This window comes from Parastagonospora nodorum, assembly GCF_000146915.1.
Source record: "Parastagonospora nodorum SN15 chromosome Unknown scaffold_13, whole genome shotgun sequence".
Classification (NCBI taxonomy): domain Eukaryota; kingdom Fungi; phylum Ascomycota; class Dothideomycetes; order Pleosporales; family Phaeosphaeriaceae; genus Parastagonospora; species Parastagonospora nodorum.
The window spans coordinates 33,257-53,753 of NW_001884561.1; the positions used below are offsets into that span (position 1 = coordinate 33,257).

The 20,497-nt window shown below is 52.7% G+C and overlaps 11 protein-coding genes across 11 annotated transcripts; 5 read left to right on the forward strand and 6 right to left on the reverse strand.

The window, feature by feature from the left end:
- Nucleotides 1-86: 86 nt before the first annotated feature.
- SNOG_08484 (hypothetical protein) lies at nt 87-491 on the reverse strand (the record flags this gene model as incomplete). The annotated part of the gene is made up of 2 exons (XM_001798743.1): nt 87-231; nt 415-491. 2 exons carry the CDS (start codon nt 489-491, stop codon nt 87-89), a joined length of 222 nt encoding a protein of 73 aa, XP_001798795.1.
- A 98-nt stretch (nt 492-589) lies between these two features.
- Nucleotides 590-1,238, forward strand: SNOG_08485 (hypothetical protein; the record flags this gene model as incomplete). Its single annotated transcript, XM_001798744.1, has 4 exons — nt 590-710; nt 852-869; nt 929-1,165; nt 1,192-1,238. The coding sequence occupies 4 exons, from the start codon at nt 590-592 to the stop codon at nt 1,236-1,238; spliced, it is 423 nt and encodes a 140-aa protein (XP_001798796.1).
- Nucleotides 1,239-1,579: 341 nt separating this feature from the next.
- On the reverse strand, nt 1,580-2,750 carry SNOG_08486 (hypothetical protein; the record flags this gene model as incomplete). The annotated part of the gene is made up of 3 exons (XM_001798745.1): nt 1,580-2,439; nt 2,502-2,547; nt 2,604-2,750. The coding sequence occupies 3 exons, from the start codon at nt 2,748-2,750 to the stop codon at nt 1,715-1,717; spliced, it is 918 nt and encodes a 305-aa protein (XP_001798797.1). The 3' UTR covers nt 1,580-1,714.
- Nucleotides 2,751-2,906: 156 nt separating this feature from the next.
- On the forward strand, nt 2,907-4,629 carry SNOG_08488 (hypothetical protein; the record flags this gene model as incomplete). Its single annotated transcript, XM_001798746.1, has 3 exons — nt 2,907-3,044; nt 3,087-3,612; nt 3,659-4,629. The coding sequence occupies 3 exons, from the start codon at nt 2,907-2,909 to the stop codon at nt 4,627-4,629; spliced, it is 1,635 nt and encodes a 544-aa protein (XP_001798798.1).
- Nucleotides 4,630-5,706: 1,077 nt separating this feature from the next.
- Nucleotides 5,707-6,305, forward strand: SNOG_08489 (hypothetical protein; the record flags this gene model as incomplete). The annotated part of the gene is made up of 2 exons (XM_001798747.1): nt 5,707-5,913; nt 5,967-6,305. 2 exons carry the CDS (start codon nt 5,707-5,709, stop codon nt 6,303-6,305), a joined length of 546 nt encoding a protein of 181 aa, XP_001798799.1.
- Nucleotides 6,306-6,596: 291 nt separating this feature from the next.
- Nucleotides 6,597-11,658, reverse strand: SNOG_08490 (hypothetical protein; the record flags this gene model as incomplete). The annotated part of the gene is made up of 3 exons (XM_001798748.1): nt 6,597-9,934; nt 10,317-11,482; nt 11,531-11,658. 3 exons carry the CDS (start codon nt 11,656-11,658, stop codon nt 6,597-6,599), a joined length of 4,632 nt encoding a protein of 1,543 aa, XP_001798800.1.
- Nucleotides 11,659-12,193: 535 nt separating this feature from the next.
- SNOG_08491 (hypothetical protein) lies at nt 12,194-13,000 on the reverse strand. Its single transcript, XM_001798749.1, has 5 exons — nt 12,979-13,000; nt 12,856-12,919; nt 12,761-12,807; nt 12,550-12,641; nt 12,194-12,493 (listed from the first exon to the last, which is right to left on the reverse strand). The coding sequence occupies exons 1-5, from the start codon at nt 12,979-12,981 to the stop codon at nt 12,460-12,462; spliced, it is 240 nt and encodes a 79-aa protein (XP_001798801.1). The 5' UTR covers nt 12,982-13,000; the 3' UTR covers nt 12,194-12,459.
- Nucleotides 13,001-13,241: 241 nt separating this feature from the next.
- On the forward strand, nt 13,242-14,121 carry SNOG_08492 (hypothetical protein). The gene is made up of 3 exons (XM_001798750.1): nt 13,242-13,343; nt 13,398-13,678; nt 13,755-14,121. Exons 2-3 carry the CDS (start codon nt 13,448-13,450, stop codon nt 13,815-13,817), a joined length of 294 nt encoding a protein of 97 aa, XP_001798802.1. The 5' UTR covers nt 13,242-13,343; nt 13,398-13,447; the 3' UTR covers nt 13,818-14,121.
- Nucleotides 14,122-14,315: 194 nt separating this feature from the next.
- On the reverse strand, nt 14,316-14,906 carry SNOG_08493 (hypothetical protein; the record flags this gene model as incomplete). The annotated part of the gene is made up of 2 exons (XM_001798751.1): nt 14,316-14,821; nt 14,873-14,906. The coding sequence occupies 2 exons, from the start codon at nt 14,904-14,906 to the stop codon at nt 14,316-14,318; spliced, it is 540 nt and encodes a 179-aa protein (XP_001798803.1).
- A 1,225-nt stretch (nt 14,907-16,131) lies between these two features.
- Nucleotides 16,132-18,336, forward strand: SNOG_08494 (hypothetical protein; the record flags this gene model as incomplete). Its single annotated transcript, XM_001798752.1, has 3 exons — nt 16,132-16,572; nt 16,626-17,219; nt 17,386-18,336. The coding sequence occupies 3 exons, from the start codon at nt 16,132-16,134 to the stop codon at nt 18,334-18,336; spliced, it is 1,986 nt and encodes a 661-aa protein (XP_001798804.1).
- Nucleotides 18,337-18,475: 139 nt separating this feature from the next.
- On the reverse strand, nt 18,476-20,268 carry SNOG_08495 (hypothetical protein; the record flags this gene model as incomplete). The annotated part of the gene is made up of 5 exons (XM_001798753.1): nt 18,476-18,784; nt 18,839-19,637; nt 19,715-19,866; nt 19,954-20,146; nt 20,202-20,268. 5 exons carry the CDS (start codon nt 20,266-20,268, stop codon nt 18,760-18,762), a joined length of 1,236 nt encoding a protein of 411 aa, XP_001798805.1. The 3' UTR covers nt 18,476-18,759.
- Between the last annotated feature and the right edge of the window lie 229 nt (nt 20,269-20,497).

Here is a 20,497-nt window from a genome sequence, read left to right on the forward strand (position 1 = left end):
AGCCAGTCCTGGCCGTGGGGTGCTGTTATTCAATTCATTGTATACTTGCAGGACCCACCGTTCGACCCGGCCTGCAACAGTATGGATCATCGCTCCTTGGTCCCGCGACAATACTTGGGTACCCCACTGCCTCTGCAGCCGCCAGAGTATATGGCAGAAAACCATGCTCCGCACTTGCGGGCGATAGAAGGATACTTGTTCACACTGTCAATGAGCGTCATCTTGATGCGGCTTTATATCAGGATATTTATACTCAAAAAGTTTGGATGGGATGGTAAGTGCAGAACAATCTTTGAGACATGCAAGAGCAAAGTGCTGACTGCGTCAATTCGTAGATTGGATGATGGTCGCATCAGGAGTATGTCCCAACAACACCGCGCCCAGTGTGTTACTGTTTACCAAACCCATGCTTACACTCTAGCCGCTAGGTCATGTGCATAATATGCTTTGCGATTTTCATCCACGTAACCCACCTGGGACTTGGGAGGCATATTGAAGCATTTCCGCCAGAGGTAAAGATGTTTAGCGCGAAGGCATACGATTCAAATGACTAACTCGAAACTAGAACTTCCTCCCTTTCTTCAGGATCATGTATTTCTATTCGATCGCGATCATCCTTGCCTACAGCTTCATTAAGCTATCGATTGGATTCTTCCTGCTACGACTGGTAGATTACACCAGGTGGAGGCCGTTCCTGATTGGCATGCAAAGTAAGTGACTACTTTGCTTTGAGCACCTACACATGGCACGAGCTCATCATATCGAACAGTATTTATTACACTATTTACCATCGTCTCCACATTTTCAATCATATTTCAATGCATACCCGTGCAGGCTGGATATGATTACAGCCTGCGACCACCATACGGGTAAGTCCCCTGCTTCTCTTCACCTCACCACGCTCTAACCCACCCTAGAACCGCAAAATGCTACAACCAAAACATCTTCAGAAACATCGGCGTCTTCAACTCCTCCATCAACATCGCAACCGACCTAATATTCGCCTTACTCCCCATCCCCATGGTCTGGCGCCTACAACTTAACCTGCGCACGCGCATCGGTCTTGCCATCGTCCTGTCGCTGGGCCTGTTCGCCTCCGCCGTTGCCATCTACAAAACACCCATGCAATACAACTTTTTCAAGCAGCCCGATTTCTCGGGCAATGGTGCGGGGTACTACGTCTGGCAGCAGGTGGAAATGCACGTTGGGATTCAGGCGGCGTGCTTGCCGACGCTTAAACCACTGTTTGCTAGCTTCTTTGGACGGTTTAGGGGGTTGACAAAGGGGCGCTTGACGGAGAGTTCGGATGGGTATGTTAGGCACGATGAACGGGGTGGGTACATTATGGGCAATTCGGGTGGGGAGAGGAGGGTGGTGTTTGGTGAAGATGGGTTGTTGGCGAAGGACGAGTGTAGTTTGCAGATAGAGGCGAGGCTCAGCGGGGCGGACGAGGGTGAAGAGAGTATTTTGAGTCACGGGGGTAGGTCGAACGGATTGGAGATATTGCGGACGACGGAGGTTATTGTGACGGAGGAGGCGCGTTGATGGATGTATGATACCCAATGATAAACGTTAATAGTTCAGTGTTTATGTCTGGAATGCAATTTCAATGCATTGGATTCTAGTGTAGTCTAGTTCGTGTCTATCGTCTTCGTCTATGGTTATGCTCGACGCATTCATGATCTCCCCAGGAGTCACAGCAATGGCATCACTCTTATTTCGTCGTCGCAACAGTGACGCCCGCCTTTCCGCTCTTGTATGCCTCATAGCCCTCCTTGGCCGCTGCTTCAGTCGTCGTCTTTCCCTCGACAATAGCCTTGCATTTGCTCAGAATGTCGGACCAGTCCTTGAAAACTGTGAAGGGCACGTCCTCGCGCGCACAGTAGCTGATCAAGTCGTGACCCTGCTTTGCGAAGAGAAGGTCGGTCTCCCGCGCAGCGGAGAGATCCGAAACGCCGTCGCCAGCGTAAAACATGGTCGGCCGCTCACTCGCCGGCAACGAAGAGTACTTCCTCAACTCGACCGACTTGTCATGTCCAAACCCTGATTCGGGATGGCGGTAGTTGATTTGCCAACCACGCTCTGTGTTGATATCCTTGCCATCTCTCGAGCCAACGTAGTTGCCCACAACCTGGATCTTGTCCGCCGTCGGGCCGACCAGATTCTTCAAAATGGCGTGAATGACTGGCTCCATGCCGCCGCTCAGGACGACGACGGGGATGTTGTTTTCCAAGCTCCATGTGTAGAACTCGGCGAAGTAGGGGTCGAGCTTGATGTTGTCGACGAGGATTTGCGTGCATTTGTCGAAGGGGGTGGTTACGCTGTCGAGCATGTCGCGGAAGGAGTCGCGGAAGGTGATCTTGTCGGCGAGGGTGTCGAGGTTGCCTTGGCGCCGCTTCTCGTAGCCGTAGCCTAGGTTGTCGGTCATGTAGTCATTGCCTGTGGGTTGTTAGTAGGCTGAGACATAGATTTGAGGTGGAAGCGTCTTGATTGTAACTCACTGTCTTGAAGAGTGATTGTGCCGTCGAAGTCGGTGAAGAAGATGAACTGTCGAGCTTTTATCAGTAGTTATTCTCGTGTGGCTATGGCGTGGTGCTGTGTACCTTGGGGTTCGTTTTCATAGCCGGCAGATCGGCCGCAGCATTTGGGACACCCATCTTGAATGTCGAATATGTTTGAGTATTTACAGTGGCTTCAATGGTGTTGTAGAACGTGGAGGGGCGGCTAGGGAAATCTTCTTCTTTAGGCATTCCGATCGGAATCAAACCAGGGACCAGTGATCGTCATACGCCATCCCACGCGCCTTGGCACGCGAAGCCCCACACGCGATTGCGGACTCCCGCGGGTGCGAGCTTTTTTGTGTCAACGTCACTGGCTGTCAATGTGAGTGGCATCCCGCGACAGAAATGAAGCCACTGCTTCGCCATGCTTCTCGCTCGCTTTTGGCTGGCTTTGCGCCGGTAACATCGTTTTCACGACCGATAGGAGAATCCGGGAGGGCGTCAATATGCCTGAGGTGTCAGTACCGGGCAGCTTCCACCACGGTGCGCAACAGCAGTAAAGCCCATTGGAGCTCGAACATTCAGTCGAAATGGTCGCAACGATTGTTTTCAAGCTCGACGAGGTGGATGGAGGAGCGGAAACCGTCCAAACCCATACCAATGCCGCCGCCCGCATCAGATTCAAAGTCAATGAGCGAGAGTAGAGCGCAGGACAGTGTGGAAGAGCGGGCACGCGCAATCATGGCTTCTATCGAGGATCAAAAGCGCCTCCTTGAAGAGCAAAAGATGCAGGCAAAGGAGGAAGCTGCCCGCGTGGAAACTGAGACGGTGCCAGAACAATTGCCAACGGCGGATGCCCAAGAACAGTCACAGGAGAACTCGTCTGCACCGGGAGCCAAGAAAGATAACGTTGCAGACAACATAAGACGAGTGCCTGATGAGCACTTGCCATCACATCGCGAGCGGCAAAGATGGGATTTCTCAAAGCGCTTCTCCGAGATCATGGACGACATGCTGCCGAAACTTGCGGTAGTCACACAGAAGGTGAACTCCTACACCGGAACCGACTACTCAGGCGTGGAAGCACTGAGGCGTGAGATCAAGGAGCAAGGTAAACATGTCCACTCCATGCCCCAACTCCAACTAACATCACCCAGAAAACCTCGTCAAAGCCCGCCGCTCCGCCATTGATACCGCAAAGCACGCCCTCGATACCGCACATGCCCAGCAAGCCTCCGCGCAAAAGGAAGTCGTTGCACTGCTCGAGCGCAAACACTCTTGGTCCGCCGGCGATCTCGAACGCTACATGTCTCTCATCCGCTCCGAACACGTCAACGACCAGGCGATCAGACAAGCCAAGGAAAGTGTTATTGCAGCAGAAGCAGCTTTGGAAGAGGCGCGGACACAATTGGAAAAGCGAGAGCGTGCTCAATACCACGAGGAGCAGATCTGGAGCGACACCATCCGACGGAACAGCACATGGGTGACATTCGGACTTATGGGCGTCAATATCTTTTTGCTACTCCTCAGTCTGGCGATACTTGAACCTTGGAGAAGAAAGCGGATGGTCCGGGAGATCAAGAGTGCACTGGAAGCACAGTTGGAAGCATCCAAGCCGGCTCTTAATGCGACGACGGCGTCTTTCGCACCCACAGCAGCGTCGAACAGCACTCAGCACCAGCTTTCAGCAATCGAAGAAGAGATTGACAGGGTTACTGATGATGCGGAGTCGATTGCCGTGGAAGCGCTACCAGATTCCAAAGATTCGATAGTCGAAGGGTCATCTTCCGCCCCAATGGGTGCAATTCTGCCAATGCAAGCTCCCGCTGCATCCACACAGACACCCATCAGCGTAGTTGATCCTGCACTGGGCGTTGCATCACCGAGCGCTACCATTCCTCACCCGCAGGACACCCCGGCGCCACAACATGCGAGCCCCGATATCCCAGATTCTCCACGCAGCAAATTTGAAAGCTGGCAAAGCAAGGTCACAGCCGTGGCACAAGACGTAGTGAGCGATCGAGTGATTTCGATGCGGAGGATCGAGTACACGTCGGCGATACTTCAGGGCGCCGCCGCTGGTGCGATCATTACGGCGTCGATTATTGGCATGTTGCGGCCGAATTGAGGAGTTTGAAGCAGTGTACGATCATGTATTGTATAGTGGAAGAGCTGTTGTATATATTTGAAGCTGTACAGGCGGTAATTCAAGCCCGTGAACTTATTCACACAATATTCATGGTCGCTCGATCGTCCCGCCCACTAGTCTACTTTGGTATCGGGTCTGCCTACTTACATCCTCAGCAGGCGCACACCCGGCTTGGCTTATCACTTTACAAGCATGAGCATCCATCGGAAAGCCACCGTTGGTCGCGCCAGAAGAGTTTGTGGCTTGCCGATACTTACATGGTTACGTCGTGGGGTCCCGCACTCACGCCTATTTTCTCAACTGGCTCACAGATTCAGCAAGATGGACCCGTGGCTGTTTGAGTGCAAAATCGACGCGGAGCCTATACACCGATATTGCAAGGGTGGATACCATCCTGTTCATCTAGAAGATATTTTGAACAATGGCACGTACAGGATCTTGCACAAATTAGGCTGGGGTGGTTACTCTACTGTATGGGCAGCAAGGAACTTGAAGTACGCGAGCTCGCTATGCCTGAGAACACGCCATGCTGACATCTTACCAGAACAAACAATAATGTTGCTATCAAGATAGCAGTATCAGAGCGGTGCTGCCAGAGTCGAGAGGTCACTGTCTTACGTGCTGTTGCAGCAGCGCAATCTGAACGGTCCAACTGTCACCACCTTATGACGATGCAAGACCACTTCCAGCTTGATGGCCCAAATGGGACCCAAGATTGTTTGGTACTCGAAATCTTAGGTCCGAGTGTCGGCGATGTACTTGATAAGTACTTTTGCAACGAGAGACTTCCCGCCAAATTAGCAAAGCGGATTGCAAAGCAGACTCTCCTTGGCTTGTGCTCCCTACATGAACGAGGCATTGCGCACGGGGGTAAATCTTGCACCTTGAAATTATCTCTGCATCCTCAGCTTACCTTTGGCAGATTTATACATTCGCAACGTAGCATTCACTGTGCCCTCGCTGCATGCGTTAACAGAGGAAGAACTTGTCCAGAAGCTAGGAAAACCAGAAACAGGTCAGATACAGAGAAAAGACGGTATTCCACTTGACCACGGTATGCCGCAATATCTAGTCCGCCCTACTTCCTATCCTCCAGATCTCAAATCCTCCACAAACATAATCAAGCTCATCGACTACGGGCAATCTTTCCAGCGCCACGACACACCCAATGATCACAACACTCCCCTCCCCGTCCGCGCTCCTGAGATTATCTTCAAAGACACAGTGGACTATCGCATGGACTTGTGGAGCATGGGCTGCATGGTAAGTCCAGCACAGCATCCGATCACAAAAGGCAAGCTAATCGCCACCAACAGCTTTTCGAGCTCGTCGTCGGCCAGCCAGTATTCGACAGCATCATGATCTCGCCTCCAATGCTCGTGCGTCAGATGCTGGAAACAGTCAACGAGGACTTACCAGAGCGCTGGCAGGAGAAATGGCGCGTGATGAACACTGATCCGCCCGATGAGGAGCCGGGCATATGTCTACAAGATTGGCTGGAGGAGATGTATTTTGATGGGGAGAGGAAGGAGGAGTTTAGTCGGGAAGACATTGTACGCGTAGGTGCGCTCATTCGAAGCATGCTACGACTTGAACCTTCGATGAGGGCGGAGGCGAGGGACGTCCTCAAAGACTCTTGGTTCGATGAAGAGTAAGGAAAGGGTTTTCGGTTAATTAACCGTTTGAAAACTCGAATCCCTTTGATGACACGCAAACTCTGCCAGCCGAGTAGCGAAAACGACGGGCGTGGAAATATGGCTCAGAACCGGGCAATGGTCCAAGCTTCACCACCATCAGAGACATGAGTGAAGAATGTACAGGATCAATACAATTAATGTAAGCGCACCACAACGCTAACAACGCGCTCCTGACGCCTATCAAGTCCCTCAAATATGCCGACACAGAATCGCAACATGTCTCCCTCCCCAACCCCACCTCTACCTAATCTACCTAACAGGCAGCTGATTCTGCCACTCCGGATCAACCTTACTCTGTTTAAAAAAGCTCTTCCCGCGCAACCACTGCCGATACGCCTTATACCTCTTCTTCGCACCATCCTCATCCTCCACATCCAGCGGATTCTCGCGGACCTTTAGAAACTCCTCAAACTCCTCCACGTCCTGCTCGGGCGTCACGAATTTTCCGGGCGTGGCATACATTTGCGGCTGCGGCTCCTCTGGGTGGAATTGCTGAAGGTGCGGGTGTAGGTTGTGCAGGGGTGGGTAGGAGTATGATGGAGCGTGGGAAAAGGGTGTATTAATGGACTGTGAGGTCATGGGGCGTTGAGAGGCGAAGGAGCGGAGAGAGGCGGCGTCAGTGTCGAAGCGCGGGGTTGAGGTCATGGCGAGGCGGAAACTAGCTTCATCGGCGTCTCTGACGGCGTGGGGCTCGCCTTCAGTCATACAGAGGTAGTCGTGGTATTCGAGCGCGCTGGGGTCGTTGATGCTTGGTCCTTCGTTGCTGACTACGAGGGGGAGGTTGAGCGGGTGTTCGACGTAGCGAGAGTATTCGTCTTCTTCGGTGGTGGAGACTGAGGGGTTCATGCTATTTTCGTAGAATTGTGTTAGGGTCCATTGGTTTATGAGGGCTTTGTCGGCAGGCTTGAAGCCGGGTTTGAGGGTGGATGATAGGCCTGTGGAAGTTGTACCGGAGTTGGACAATGATGGAAATGTCCCTGTGGTTGCTGGTGCGGAATACGGCAGTTCTGTCTCGAAATGAGGGTCTCGTAAGATTGAATGCGTCATTGCGGACTCGGTATGCAGACTCAGGTTGCCCTCTCGTCTCCTGCGACCTATAATGCTCCCATGGCGTGACTCGGTCTCGCTAGACGGATCGATGATCGTGACTCCCTTGCGCAAAGCTTTCTTTCCATCCTTGACTTGCGGTTCATCATGTTGCTTTTTGCGAGGAATGAACGGCGACAAGTTGTCCTTCCTTGCTGGATGGGTCCCATCTCTGGCATCCCGACCAGGACGTGGTGAAGCTATTCGGAAAGCAAAGATCTTGAGGAATGATGAAATAGCCAGTGGTCGATAATATTCAAGCCAGTAATCGTCGCGCGCACTTATGACAGCCTGCGCTAGTCTTGGAGTGATCGATTGTGGGAGTGAGCGAGGCTGTAGAAAGCTGGGTGTATACCAAGTGATATAATTAGGACGTGGCTTTTCGAGCCATGAACGTGGATCCTCGTGATGAAGGTAGTAGTCCGTCGACAAGTCCCATAACATCGGCTGTCCGTGTTTATAGACGTAGTTGCCCAAGAAGAGATTATATGCTTCTTGGCGTTGCGAGTCCAGGAATGAATTGTGATAGTAGCGCTTGAAACTCTCGACCATGTCACGCGAACTGCTTTGCCATTGGTTGATCTTCCTGTATGTTGCCATGGTGTTGACAAGATGAGAGCCACCATACTGAATAGCAATAGCGTCTCCGTGGCCATGAAACATATGTGTAAACATCTCGACGCAATCTGAGTCGTACTCGACGGTGTTACCAGCGATGACTCCAAGCGCATGCAGTTGGCGACCCAGGGCTCGTTTGCCAATCACAAATTGTGCTGCGTTCGTACGATCCAAACAGTCGATACAGTTAGTCCGAGCAACGCCATTTTGGACTTGTGGTGCGTCGACATCATACTCGCCGTTGTGGAAGAAACCGGTCGTGCAAAGGACTTTCTCTGCGAGGTTCTCCAGCGTACCAATGACATCCTGGCCTCGGGTCTTTGCCGCTCGTGACATATCAAATGCCTCGTATATGATCTTGTTTTCTTTTGGTAGAAATTGATTCAGGTAGTCGATGCAATGTTTGTATTCGTAAAGCAACTTCGATTCACGAGGTGTCCGCTCTCTGGCTTTGATGAGGTTGAGTACATATAGCGGAGCACCGTATCGTTCGAACAAGTGGTCGAAGTGGAATGCGGCTGCACTGTAGAAGGGGTCCATCAAACTTAGGTCAATGTCTGGTTTCGGGGTTACACCAGTGTTGTCTTGGGTCCAGTACAGAGGAATACTCCCACGATGTTGGATATAAGATGTGTATGTTGGGCTTGCGTATAAGCGTGGACCCGGGGCATGGAATGAGGTCGTAAGTGCATCGGATACAATTTGCTCAGTCTCGACATCGTTCGCAACGTAGCCCATGTCGTTCGTTCCACGCTTCAGAAATCGAGCACCCGCAAAGTGCCGTGATCGACGAGCGATGATGGTCATGTATATACGACGGCCAAAGACATCGATAGAACCCTGGTCAATGTACCCGTGTATGACTGGATGACACCAGTCATACATGTTCTTCATGCTGTCGCGAGCGGGGTGTAATAAATAGTGGTTCCAAACAAACATGTCCTGAAAGTCGCGTTGGGGACTGTCACTGCCTTCATTGACACTTGTTCGTTCGCGGATGATGTTCTGCTGGAGGCTTCTGGTTACATTGTACGAGTAGCTGAAGTAGAATCCTCGCGTAAGATCCAATGTGTTGAGCATGGCAAGATACCTGGCTTCTTCTGGGTTTCGGTCTTTCTGGAATCTTGAGGTAGATCCAGTCGTCAACGGGATCATCTCTGTACCGTCAACCTGATAGATGTAATGCCCACCGAGCACGGCCACTTGCGCTCGTTTTGTGATCAGCAGCATGTAGTAAGCTTCCGTGAACCTGATGAAGCCGAGCAAGCCCCAGGTGCTGCACTTGAGCTTCATTCCGCCGGTGCCCTTGTTACCTTCGTCAATGGTATTCAAAAGCTGATGCATTTCTCGCCGGCTGTACAATATGTCATCCTCGAATATGTTCAAATGCCCTGGCGGCGCCGTGCGGTCGACCTTGAGAACGCGATACTGCTTCTCCATGATGTCCGCTCCGACCAGGTAAAACCGTGCGCTGGTCTCATAGAGAGAGAATTTGTGCATTCGGTTGATACCGTTTTCACCAACCTTCTCGTAGGTCACACCCTTGGCTTTGTGTACGGTTGAAGGAGTAGACGCCCTGTGGATAGGCACGCCCACAGCCGGGTCCTCTTCTTCGCCACCAAATTTGGTTGAGGCGGCATCTTCTTGTGGCATTCCAGGCTTCTTCTCGAGATCAGCTTCGGGTTTGAAGTTGTTGATCGGGCCGTCATTCTGTGGAGAGTTTTGAGGGCTTCCGACAACGGTTGACGCTTTGTCGAACTCTTCTTGACGGTCCGCATTGCTTTCAAGTGAAGTAGTCGCTCGGGAAGCAACCGAGTTAGCCCGCTCTCGCGGCTCGGGTCTGGACTTAGAGATATCCATAAATTTGAGATTGGCGTGGAAATCTGAAAATCAAACTTCCCTTGAGATTGCGTGTTATGAAGTCATGGTGGCTTAGGTCAAGCGGGCAGCCGTGGCGCAGTGAGAAGCGGTCACCGAAATCGCGGAACGAGCCACTGGCGTAGCTCAGGACTACAGTAATTGCAGGATCGCGTGTTACCTGTACTAAACGAAATCACCTCGTTGTGCTGGTCGGGATTGCGGAGGTCAGCGGTGTGGAGGTGTTTGCGTTCGGTGCACGGTCTTGGCGCTACGTCAAGGTACATGCGCCACGTGCGCAAGGCAGGTGCCGCATTTGAGAATGAATTGACGAACCAAAGTAGCATTAAATTTTTTGCAGCTATAGCATGAACTCAAACTTCTTCCTCCGTGTATGTACTGTTTCACCCTCCTCTAGCGGTACACCAGCATATTCGCCGCCTTGCGCCTGGCCTGCTTTCTTGTTCTCCCTGATTAGCACCCATCTCAACACAGCTGCCAGGACGCCAACCAGCAACATGAAGGCTGCACAAACCGACATTCCCTTAACATAGTATGGACCATCTCTGTCGGGGAAGATGCTGGTCCCAAGCAGGGGTCCCATCTGCCCAATCACATTCAAGATAGCCATGCCAGTGCCTTTCTTACTGTCCGTCTGCTGGTTGTTGAGCGTCCATGTGATGATGATCGTGATAGCGGAGAAGAACCCGGCCACGGCTGGGTAGAGTGCCATGTAACGAATCATCGTGTTGGTGGATTCCATGTAGCCGGAGACTGCGATGGTTCCGTAGCCAAGTGTTGCGAGGAAGGAATGTAGGATGATGAAGGTCGAGCGTGTTTGCGTTCGATCAGAGTAATACGCCGTCGTCACAACCACGAGAAATGCGAACAGATACGGCGGGGCGGACAAGCCTTGTGCGGCGATGCTTTCGTATCCCATGTCACGTATAATCGTGGGCATGAAGACTGGCATAGAGCTGAAAGCCACGTTGCAGCTGAAGAACATACCAGCAGTGAGGTAGCACTTGGGGTCTTTGAGGGTTTGAAGCACTTCGCGAAAGTCGAGTCCTCCCGTTCTCCGTCCGCCGTCATGTTTCTCGTCGTGGAATTCGTCATCTTGACTTTCCGTCTCTGACCTCAACCTTAGCATGGCAACCTCTCGCTGGCGAGGGCTTAGCCACTTTGCGACACCTGGACCATCTGGCACAAAGTCAAATGCCCATATAGCGATTAGCAAGCTGGGGAAACCTTCAAGCAGGAACAATAGTCTCCAAGGCGAAAACGGACCATTCTTGGCCGCTTTAGTGATGAAGTATGCCAGTGCTCCAGCAAAGGAGCTTGAAAGTGGGCTGGCGCTGACTTGCAGACCAGTCCGGAATGCCAGCTCGTTTCGCCGGTAGAAGAACGAAAGGAAGAACGGGACACCAGGACCAAAGGCTGCCTCTCCTACGCCTAGCAGGGCTCGAAGGACAACGAGGGCGCCGAACGAGGTTACGATTGCTTGCAAGGACGCGATAATACCCCAGGACAGGATACACACCGATATGTAGATGTGTGCCGGGATGATACGGTACCTTCACTTGATCAGAAGACGTGTCTCAAAACGGACGGATCATACTGACATCAAGGTCATCCACGCAAAGGTGATGTATGTAATATAAAAAGCCCATAGCAACCACTCGTATTGTGTCGATGAGAGGTCCAAATCGACCTCCAATCCCGCGATACGGGCATTGCCAATGTCTACCATGTCTTATTAGCTCTCATGTGCTTCCAGCAATACCTTAACATCTTGATCCCCAGAAATCTTCCTTCATGGTCGTTGAACACCGAGATCACTCACTCGACCGATCAAGAAAGCTCAAGCAATAGAGCAATGCCATGAACGCAACCAGCTTCCTGTCAAGCTTTCTCAGCACCGCCTGGTCTTCATCTGGAGTATAAAGCTCAAAGCTTTGTGCCGACTCTATCGAAGCGCGGCGTGCGCTGGGTAGTAATCCATCGTCTTCCACATCTTCAGCTTTCGCCGCCGGCTCGCCTCCTGGAGCAATTGTTCGAAGCTCGAAAGAGTTTGGCTCATGGATTACAGGAAGGCCGTCGGACGAACGCGAAGAGCTCGGCGAGGGCGTAAGCTTAGGGGAGCTCTCGTCTGTACTCAGAGAAGCCGAATCGCGGGGTTTACGACGGGAAGGCATCGCGGATTGGCTGTTCCACTCTCATGCATGAGAAGTGACAGGCAAACGTGCTACATCTGAGGCATGCTGAGACTGGTAACTCTTTGGAACTTGTGCAGTTGGACGTAGTAAGCAAGAAGGAAGTCGCGAGCGGTGGTGGTCGGTATTACGAGATGCAATGACGCGCATTGGCCGTCCGTGCATTCGGCGGTAATCAAAAGGTCGAATCGTGCGAACATCACCGCTCCGTCATCTTCTCAAGCCTTTTAACACTTTTTGTGAATTCGACATTCCCTGTAGAAAATGTGTGATGATACATCTTCCTAGTAACTCATGCTGTCCTTTTATGTTCCGAGCAACGTCGAGATCCAGTCGATCTACACACCTTGCGCGCGTTGCTTCATCTTCAGTCTACAAAGCTCAGTCAGTATATTGTGCTTACGTGCTTACAGTCAATAGAGACATACCTCAGTAGATTTGCTTTTGGGCAGCTCACTGTGCTTGCATCGTCTCCGTTCTTCTTATAGAAGGCGTTGCAACACTCGTACAAGGCGTCGACCTTTTGAAGTCAGCATTGTGCTGCGAATTATTCTTCAGGTGAGACCACCAGCGCCATCACGATTGTGCATGAAGTCGTTCAAAGCGAGATAGTGAGTGTAAGGCGTCAAAAACACGTACCTCTTTCTGACACTTTCTTTCATCGAACCCGTTCTTTTGAATGCAGTCTCAACACGATGATTAGCGGGGGCCATGACTTGGTACAGTGACATTACTTTGTATCGCACATGCCCGTGGATGGCATGGCGGATCTGTCTTGACGTCCTTCTCCAGGTCGCCCTAGGAATTATCAGTTTCGTGATGTATTTTCTTGTCGGACAGTGACATCATGTTTGTACCATTGCCAAAGTAATGCTTCCCAGCAAACTTCTCGCGTTGCGTAGGAGTGTGGAGTGCAGATAGCTTGATTTACTACTTGGCGAATAAAAGAATCCAAAAGGTAAAACACTGTCTCGTGCGTACATGCGTGAGTGGTGGTAAGGAAGCTCGCAGAAATGGTCAGTGCTCAATGAGGAAGTCGCCCCACTCACTTCCCACCTCACTTGTCTTGCTTTCCTCGTTCACCTTCACAATTAACGCCTCGCCCCCACACACAACAAAGACGTCGCCCAACTGCAGCAAACGCACGCATATCGCCCACACTACGCGATTACCCGGCCATAGCTCTGCCTGCCCCATACAAAGGCTACCTCCCCGTCCACTGGTCCGTTTCTCCCAACTTCCATAACCGACCGCTCTTCTCACTCATCCCCGACAGGCAGAACCGAACCTTATACCTCCCCGAAAAGCAAATACACCACAGTCATCATGTCTGACAACGGATCTCCCAACGTTCAGCAGAAGCCCGAGGAAGGCCAGAGTGAGCACTTGAACATCAAGGTCACGGATAACAACAACGAGGTCTTCTTTAAGATCAAGCGCACGACAGCTCTGGGCAAGCTCATGAACGCCTTCTGCGATCGCCAGGGAAAGAACATCTCAAGCGTGCGCTTCCTCTTCGACGGACAGCGCGTCACAGCACAAGACAACCCAGACACGGTACGCCAAAGATTACTCGCTGCGCTTCGAACTGGCGAGTGAAGCAATGTGAAGGATAAATGCTAACCTCATCCAGCTCGACATGCAAGACGGCGACACCCTCGAAGTCCACCAGGAGCAGATCGGCGGCGGTTGCTAGTCGCAATGGCCTGATCTATGAGCTGCGCGGCCACTACACCATCGACGCTGGCCACACGACACTTTCTACCATCTCCTTCACGACCTGCACGCATACGAGGGCCGACATTGGGCTTGGCGCGGGCGAAAGCGGAGATGATACGGTTTACGCTTTGAGACGGACTTTTCAGGGATACTGGCGTCACTGGTGGATTTATCAGGCTCACTTCCGAGCGAGGCCCGAGCGAGGCCGTTTTGTGCTTTCGTATACCTTTTGACGGACGCCGTGGGCGGAGAGTACCCAATGTATGACTTCAACACTTCAATGACTTTGTGCCTCGTGTCTTGACATGATTTGGGAAGCCGATGGGAGAAGCAGTGCGAGGGTGGCAGCTCAAGTGATTCCACGCCTTGAAGACTGCTCATGCTTCTCTACCAACCTCTCGCAAATTCCAGCTATGCAATGAACATGCCACAAAGAATAGCGTACACTTATATACAACAATCCCTAATCTCACAACTAATCATCCCAAACCGCCTTCTTCCTCCTCTCCACCTCCTCCTTTTCCCTTGCCTCCCTCTCCTTCTCCTCCGCCCTCCTCCTCCTCTCCTTCTCCCTAACCGCCTTGTCAAACTCCCTCTCCTCCTCCGTCCTCTTCGGCGCCCTAACCCCCAGCGCCCCCGCAATCAACCGCCCCGCCACCGCCGTCGTTTTCTCCGGCCGTTTGTCTATACTTCCCGCCCTCGCGCTTCCCCTCGCACCTGGCACATTGTCATACGGCAATTCAAACGGCGTGGGCGACGCTGGCGTGGGCGGTGGTGGGTGCGGGCTTATTTCATTGCTGGCGACGGTACTTATGGGCGAGAGGGTGGGCTTGGTATCGGCGGATTCGGTCTCTGTGTCGGAGCCCGAGGATGCGTCTTCGTCGTCCCAGCTGTCGGCAACGGGCTTGGATTTGGGCTTGTGCAGCGGCTTTTGGGGGGATGTGGTGGAGAGTTTGAGGTGAGTGAGTGTTGAGGCGATTTCTGGGCGTGTTAGCATGGGAAGAGGAAGTATTGTTGGGAGAGAGCTCTTACCATCTTCGCTAGGTGTTTTTTTAATTGACGACATGGCTGAAATGGAGAGTTGTTGCGCTGCGTAGGATGTCGTGTGAGGACTTGAGAGGGAAGGTCCGGCTTTTGCGGGGTAAGGGTCTCTCTCCTAGCGATGGATTCAAGAGTCCGAGGAAGCCGGCGGTATTCTCAACTCTGAACCTGTCTTCAAAACCAAAAGTTTATTGATTCTACAACCTTCCGATCCCAATGTATAAGTATCCTGCTCGAAACCCTGCTGGGACTCGGCTTCCCAATGCAGGGGCACAACAGACAAGGATGCGACCATTCAATGTTGCATTTTGTGGGGAAAGGGTCGTGGTGCGCGTCATTCCCTCTCTGCCCATTCAGCGACACTGGAGGCATCAGATCATTGCCTCATCTTTGCTTGAGACCCACTCAATCCGATATTCTCCGGGGCTTCTAGATTTCCTATTTTCGGGGCCGCGGTGGTCGCGGTCGAGTCTGCGACCGTGGTCTGTGGAACGGGTGAGATATTTTTGTACGTGAGGGCTTGCGCGTTCGTGAGGCGTTGGAGGTGCACGGGGATCAATAGATGTTTGCATCGGCGAAGGAAGGGGTAATGCATGGGTGCATCTTGAACCCATTGTCTCGAAATGATGCTGAAGTGCTGCTTGCGGTGGACTCAGGGTGATAATTGTCTCTGAGATCACTGACGTGACAGCCTCCATTCTGAAATGACAGATATGACGTCTACCTCTGTACTCCTGCAGGTCCAAGAGGAAACGCAGCGACATCGAAAAAGACACTGTAGGTAATCGCACGGTATGTTCAATCAATGCATGTCAAAACGATGTACAACCCTTAGCCGGCAGTACAGCAACGTGTGCTATCCATTTCTTCCGCATCGGCACTTTCCCTACTCTGAGACTCAACTTCACTTTGTCCTTTCCAAATCATGTTTAGTCTACCATGACAATATTCACGTGCTCACCACACGTCAATCGCCGGTCGTCGGGAGCTCTGAGGGGCACTTCGGCTATGTGCCCAAGTCTGAGTAGCCTATTCTCCCCACCTGCCTCGATTGCAACAAAACAACATTTCGTCTTCCACAACGTCTCGTATAGAAGCTTGAGAAAATAGAAGCGTGCCTCGGGCCCTGGAAGATAGATTGTCTCGGTTGAAGTTCATTGGCTGATAGACCATCTCGGACGCTTCCCGTCTGTCATTTTCATATGCCCATGACGTATTGTTTTGAGAGCGCATAGCTACTTTCTTTCACCATGATACTCCAACATACGCGTCTTTCGCGCTGCAATTTCTTCAGGTCGCGTCTGATATCTCGCCAAACACCCAATGCAGCTTTTTCGAGCTCCTCGCGCCACAATGGCTACGACGATACGATACAAAACCTCAGAATTGGGAAAGACACCCGGGTCATTTTCCAGGGCTTCACGGGCAAGCTTGCGACTGCAAACGCAAAAGAGTCTATGGATTGGGGCACCAACGTGGTCGGCGGTGTAAAACCCAAAGGCTCGGGTGAACATCTGGGCAAGCCTGTGCTGCCATCTGTTCGAGCTGCTATGGAACAGCTTAAGCCAGATGCTACGGGAATCTATGTTGCTGCACATCAGGCTACGGCAGCTATAGAGGAGGCTATTGAAGCCGAAGTGCCTCTTATAGTCGCGGTCGCAGAGCACATTCCACTACACGATATCATGCGGGTAAGCAGAACACCTAGGCACAATCTTGGACTGCAAGTGCTGATCCATGATAGATACACTCCATGCTGCAAAGTCAGTCCAAGTCACGACTCGTAGGTGCAAACGCGCCGGGAATCATTTCGGCAATCGGACGATGCAGAATTGGCTTTCAACCATTACCAACATTCAGTCCTGGTCACATTGGCATTGTTGCGAAGTCAGGGACGTTATCCTATGAGACAGTAGGCTCTCTGACGCGAGCTGGCTTGGGCCAAAGTCTCTGTATAGCCGTAGGCGGAGACGTCATCGCAGGGACGAACTTTGTCGATGCTCTGAAAGTCTTCGAGAAAGACGAGGACACAGAAGCAATCATCCTTGTGGGCGAACTTGGTGGAACGAGTGAGGAGGAGGCAGCCGCCTGGATAAAAGACTACCGAAAACGCGTCAAGAACCCAAAGCCGATTGCTGCGGCCATTGGTGGCTTCCAGGCAAGTCCTGGCAAGGTCATGGGACACGCTGGTGCGTGGACTGGACTGGGAGAAGGAACGGCAGAGTCCAAGTACAAGGCTCTTGAGAATGTTGGGGTTACCATGGTCGATCACCCGGCGAAGTTTGGCGGTGTCATGAAGGAGATTCTCGCCCAATCCGGGCGCAACGTGAAGAACATTGTAAGTGTTGCCACGAACTTCCGAGACACAAAAATTAACAGGATAGCAGGAAAAATCAGCAGCGAGTGCACAACAACGCCGCTCATACCACACGATGCAAATTCGAACCAGACCTACACTTGCTACAATCTCTCCAAATCCTTTCAACCAAAGGCGCTCCCTACACCTCTCAGCCGACCAACTCAGCGAAGAGCTCGCAACCGCCAACATCCGCATATCCCCTCCTCCCGAGAGCCCCAGATCAAGCCACTACCTAGGCATCTCCCCTGACCGCAGCGCCCGCTCACCCTCCATCATCGCCGCACCCACAGCAAACCCCTCACAACTCCACAAGCGCGTCATACGCATCCCTTTCGACTACCGCACCGGGCCAACCCCAGAAGTCATCAGCCGCGCCATCGCCCACCTGCAACTCGACGCCGCGCCGCCCCGTGCCAAAACCCAGACCGTCGAACTGATAAACAGTCTGTGGAGCATGTATACAGCCACGGAAGCCATCGACCTCCACGTCCGCCTCGCCGTGTCCTCCGCCGCCGACGAAATCGCCGTCTACGAGCCGTATTTCTTCTTCGACGACGCGGCGTTCAAGTCGAACAAGCGACAATCTGCCCTGCACGCGAAGCGCACCCAGCCCTCAGATATCGATCTCGAGGCGGAAAACGCGGGCATCGTGTACGTCCCCCTGGGCCCCGAGGGGGAGAAGGGGTTAGTAGGCACGCTGGTCAACGGCGCGGGCCTGGCGATGAACACCAACGACGTGCTCAATTCCCGGCTCATGCCACACACGCAGTCTGCGAATTTTCTCGACACGGGCGGGAAAGCTACGTCTTCTACCATTTCCACTAGTTTCAAACTCATCCTGTCCGACCCGCGCGTGAAAGTCGTGTTTGTCAACATCTTTGGCGGACTCACGCTGTGCGATATGATTGCCGAGGGGATTATACTCGCGTTTAAAGAGGTCGGGGTTCGTAAGCCGGTGGTGGTCAGGCTCAGGGGCACGAATGAGGAGAAGGGGGGGAGAGTGTTGGAGGAGGCGAAGTTGCCGATTCATGCGTTTGATGGGTTTGAGGAGGCGGTGGAGAAGGTGGGGGAATTGGTTGCTGCGAAGGAAGGGTGAGGGTTCTAGGGGCGTTTGTATGTGTATATATGTCGGTTGAGATTTTGTTCATCGTTTTAGTTCAGCTCTAATGTCCTAACTGCATGCGCCATTGTCAAAAAGGGTGTCCATTCAAAAAGGGTGTCCATCAAGTAAAGGGTTCAAAAAAGAAGGGGGATATCAAATTAAAATGCTCTAACTCATGACCTCGCCACCCAAGCGTGTCGCAGCCCAGCCAGTTCCTCCCCTCTTTTGTAATTCCGTGTCAGCCAAGTAGCAAGAAAACCCCCTTTCCTGCGCCAACATGAACATAAGATCAAGGATCGAAAATTGGGGGGCATGGTATCTGGGGACAAAATTCGAAGGGGGGAAAAGAAGGTGCATAAATCAAAAGACTTCGGGGCCCAAAATTCAGCAACACCTGGAGAAGAAAGAATGCTGTAGTTATGCGAGGTACTGGAATGCTGTACTGCGGAGGAGTTAGTGTGCTGCAGTGAGTGGACTTGGGGAATGCAGAACGTACCCGATCGCTGCCATGGCAAAAACACCAAACATGGCCCTTCTCGCGACCTTCTCCTTGACGAGCTTCTGCTCGGTTGTGTAGACGGTTCTAGCGGACTTTGATGGGCGGTCCTGCTCGAGTTCCCCCTCTTCAACGATCTCTTCGACCTTGCGCTTCGATGACTTTATGACATCCGAGGATGAGCCAGCCTCCAGCTTCTGTGCCTCCTCCACCATCCGTCGCGCCTCCTCAATCATCTTGGCAGGGTCCTCGGGCTCAGGGAGCTCGGCGTGGCTGTGAGGAACGTCGATGCTGACGTTGGTGGACTTGGTCTCCACATTGCCTTCCGTCTCGACCGTCTCTTGCACTTCGATATGGACGACACCATCCTTGACGCCACCTTCCTTCGACTCCACCTCCTTGACCTCGCCGCTTACGGAGTCCGACGCGACTGAGTCGTCAATGTCGGCGCCGTTTGCGATGACGTTCTGGAGCGCGCTGGCGGCCTTGGAGGCGGACGATTCGATCGTCTCGTCGATCTTCTGGACTTCAGACTTGAGGCCGCCTCTTGTTGTCCTGGGCTTCCTTGGTGTCGCAATCTTGCGGCTGGGCGTGGCCATCTTGCTGGGTGACGCAGATCGTGTCGATCGCGCGCGAGTTGATGTGCGAAGTGCAGAGTGTAGTGGTAGCGCAGCAAGAGTTGCGTTCTCGAGGTCGAACACTGGTGGTTGCTGGATGTGCGTGTTGACTTTATCCTTGCTGCCCTTCTCAATTGGCGCGGGGTCTAGCAGGGCCTCGATCCAGTGGCGCATGGCGTATTCTTCGGATAGTGAGAGGGCTAAGGCGCGATTCACGTCAGCTTAAGTAGGATTTCGGTGTTTTGTCGCCTTCACTCACCCTCTTCAGGCGCGATCCACACGCTGCCTGCAACCTCGTCTCCACCAGCCGAGGGGAACGACTTCTGATACCTGCGCTCGGCCTCCTCTTCTGCGAGCGATGCCCAGGGAAAAGCAGCCTTGAACATGCCCGTCGCGCTAATGTATCCGTCACTGCTGCGTCGCTGTTGGTCGCGTTAGTCCATCGGCAGCGCTTGTCGCAAGGGGCATTTTCCATCGCGTACCATCAGGAAATATGACTCGGGGAAGGTCGAGGCCCTGGTCAGAGTGAAGATGCCTGATCCACTGAGGTCCTTGGGGAGCGGCACGCGTAAATGCGCGTAGTCAAAGGTGCCCATGTTGTCGCTCTTGGTCGCGCTCGCGACGCCCGCAACGCCAGGCTTCACGGCGAGGTTGGTCTGGCCCAAGCGACGTCTCTCGATGAGAATCTCCTCTGCGCGGTGTGTTAGTCGTGTAAAGTGATGAATGCGATGCGCGCCTGCACTCACTGGCCGTAGACTCGATGGGCTCGAGCAGCGGGTTCTTCCGCTCGGGCAAAGCGCGTTTTGACACCATGATCGCGACGTATGATTGTATGTGGATGAGATAGGGTGAAGTGGTAAAGCGCGCTGCGCGAAGGTGGTGGGAGGAAGCTTGGTGTCAAGCCGACGTAGTTTGCGCGCGACTAGTAGCGCCGAAGGCCTCTCGCGCGCGATGGTGATGCCGCGACTCAGCGATGTACAGAAACGTGCCTGAAGACTTCTGATCCCCCTACGGCAATTGCGCGCGTGCGTTTGAGGGCGTG

What these genes read in the sequence shown, in the direction of transcription:
- SNOG_08491 (XM_001798749.1), bottom strand. An exon ending in ACGGGCATGTGCGATACAAA is followed by an intron (nt 12,808 to 12,855) that starts GTAATGTCACTG and finishes CATCGTGTTGAG; the next exon opens with ACTGCATTCAAAAGAACGGG. An exon ending in AAAGAAAGTGTCAGAAAGAG is followed by an intron (nt 12,642 to 12,760) that starts GTACGTGTTTTT and finishes TGACTTCAAAAG; the next exon opens with GTCGACGCCTTGTACGAGTG.
- SNOG_08492 (XM_001798750.1), top strand. Translation starts at nt 13,448, where the DNA reads ATGTCTGACAACGGATCTCCCAACGTTCAGCAGAAGCCCGAGGAAGGC. An exon ending in CACAAGACAACCCAGACACG is followed by an intron (nt 13,679 to 13,754) that starts GTACGCCAAAGA and finishes AACCTCATCCAG; the next exon opens with CTCGACATGCAAGACGGCGA.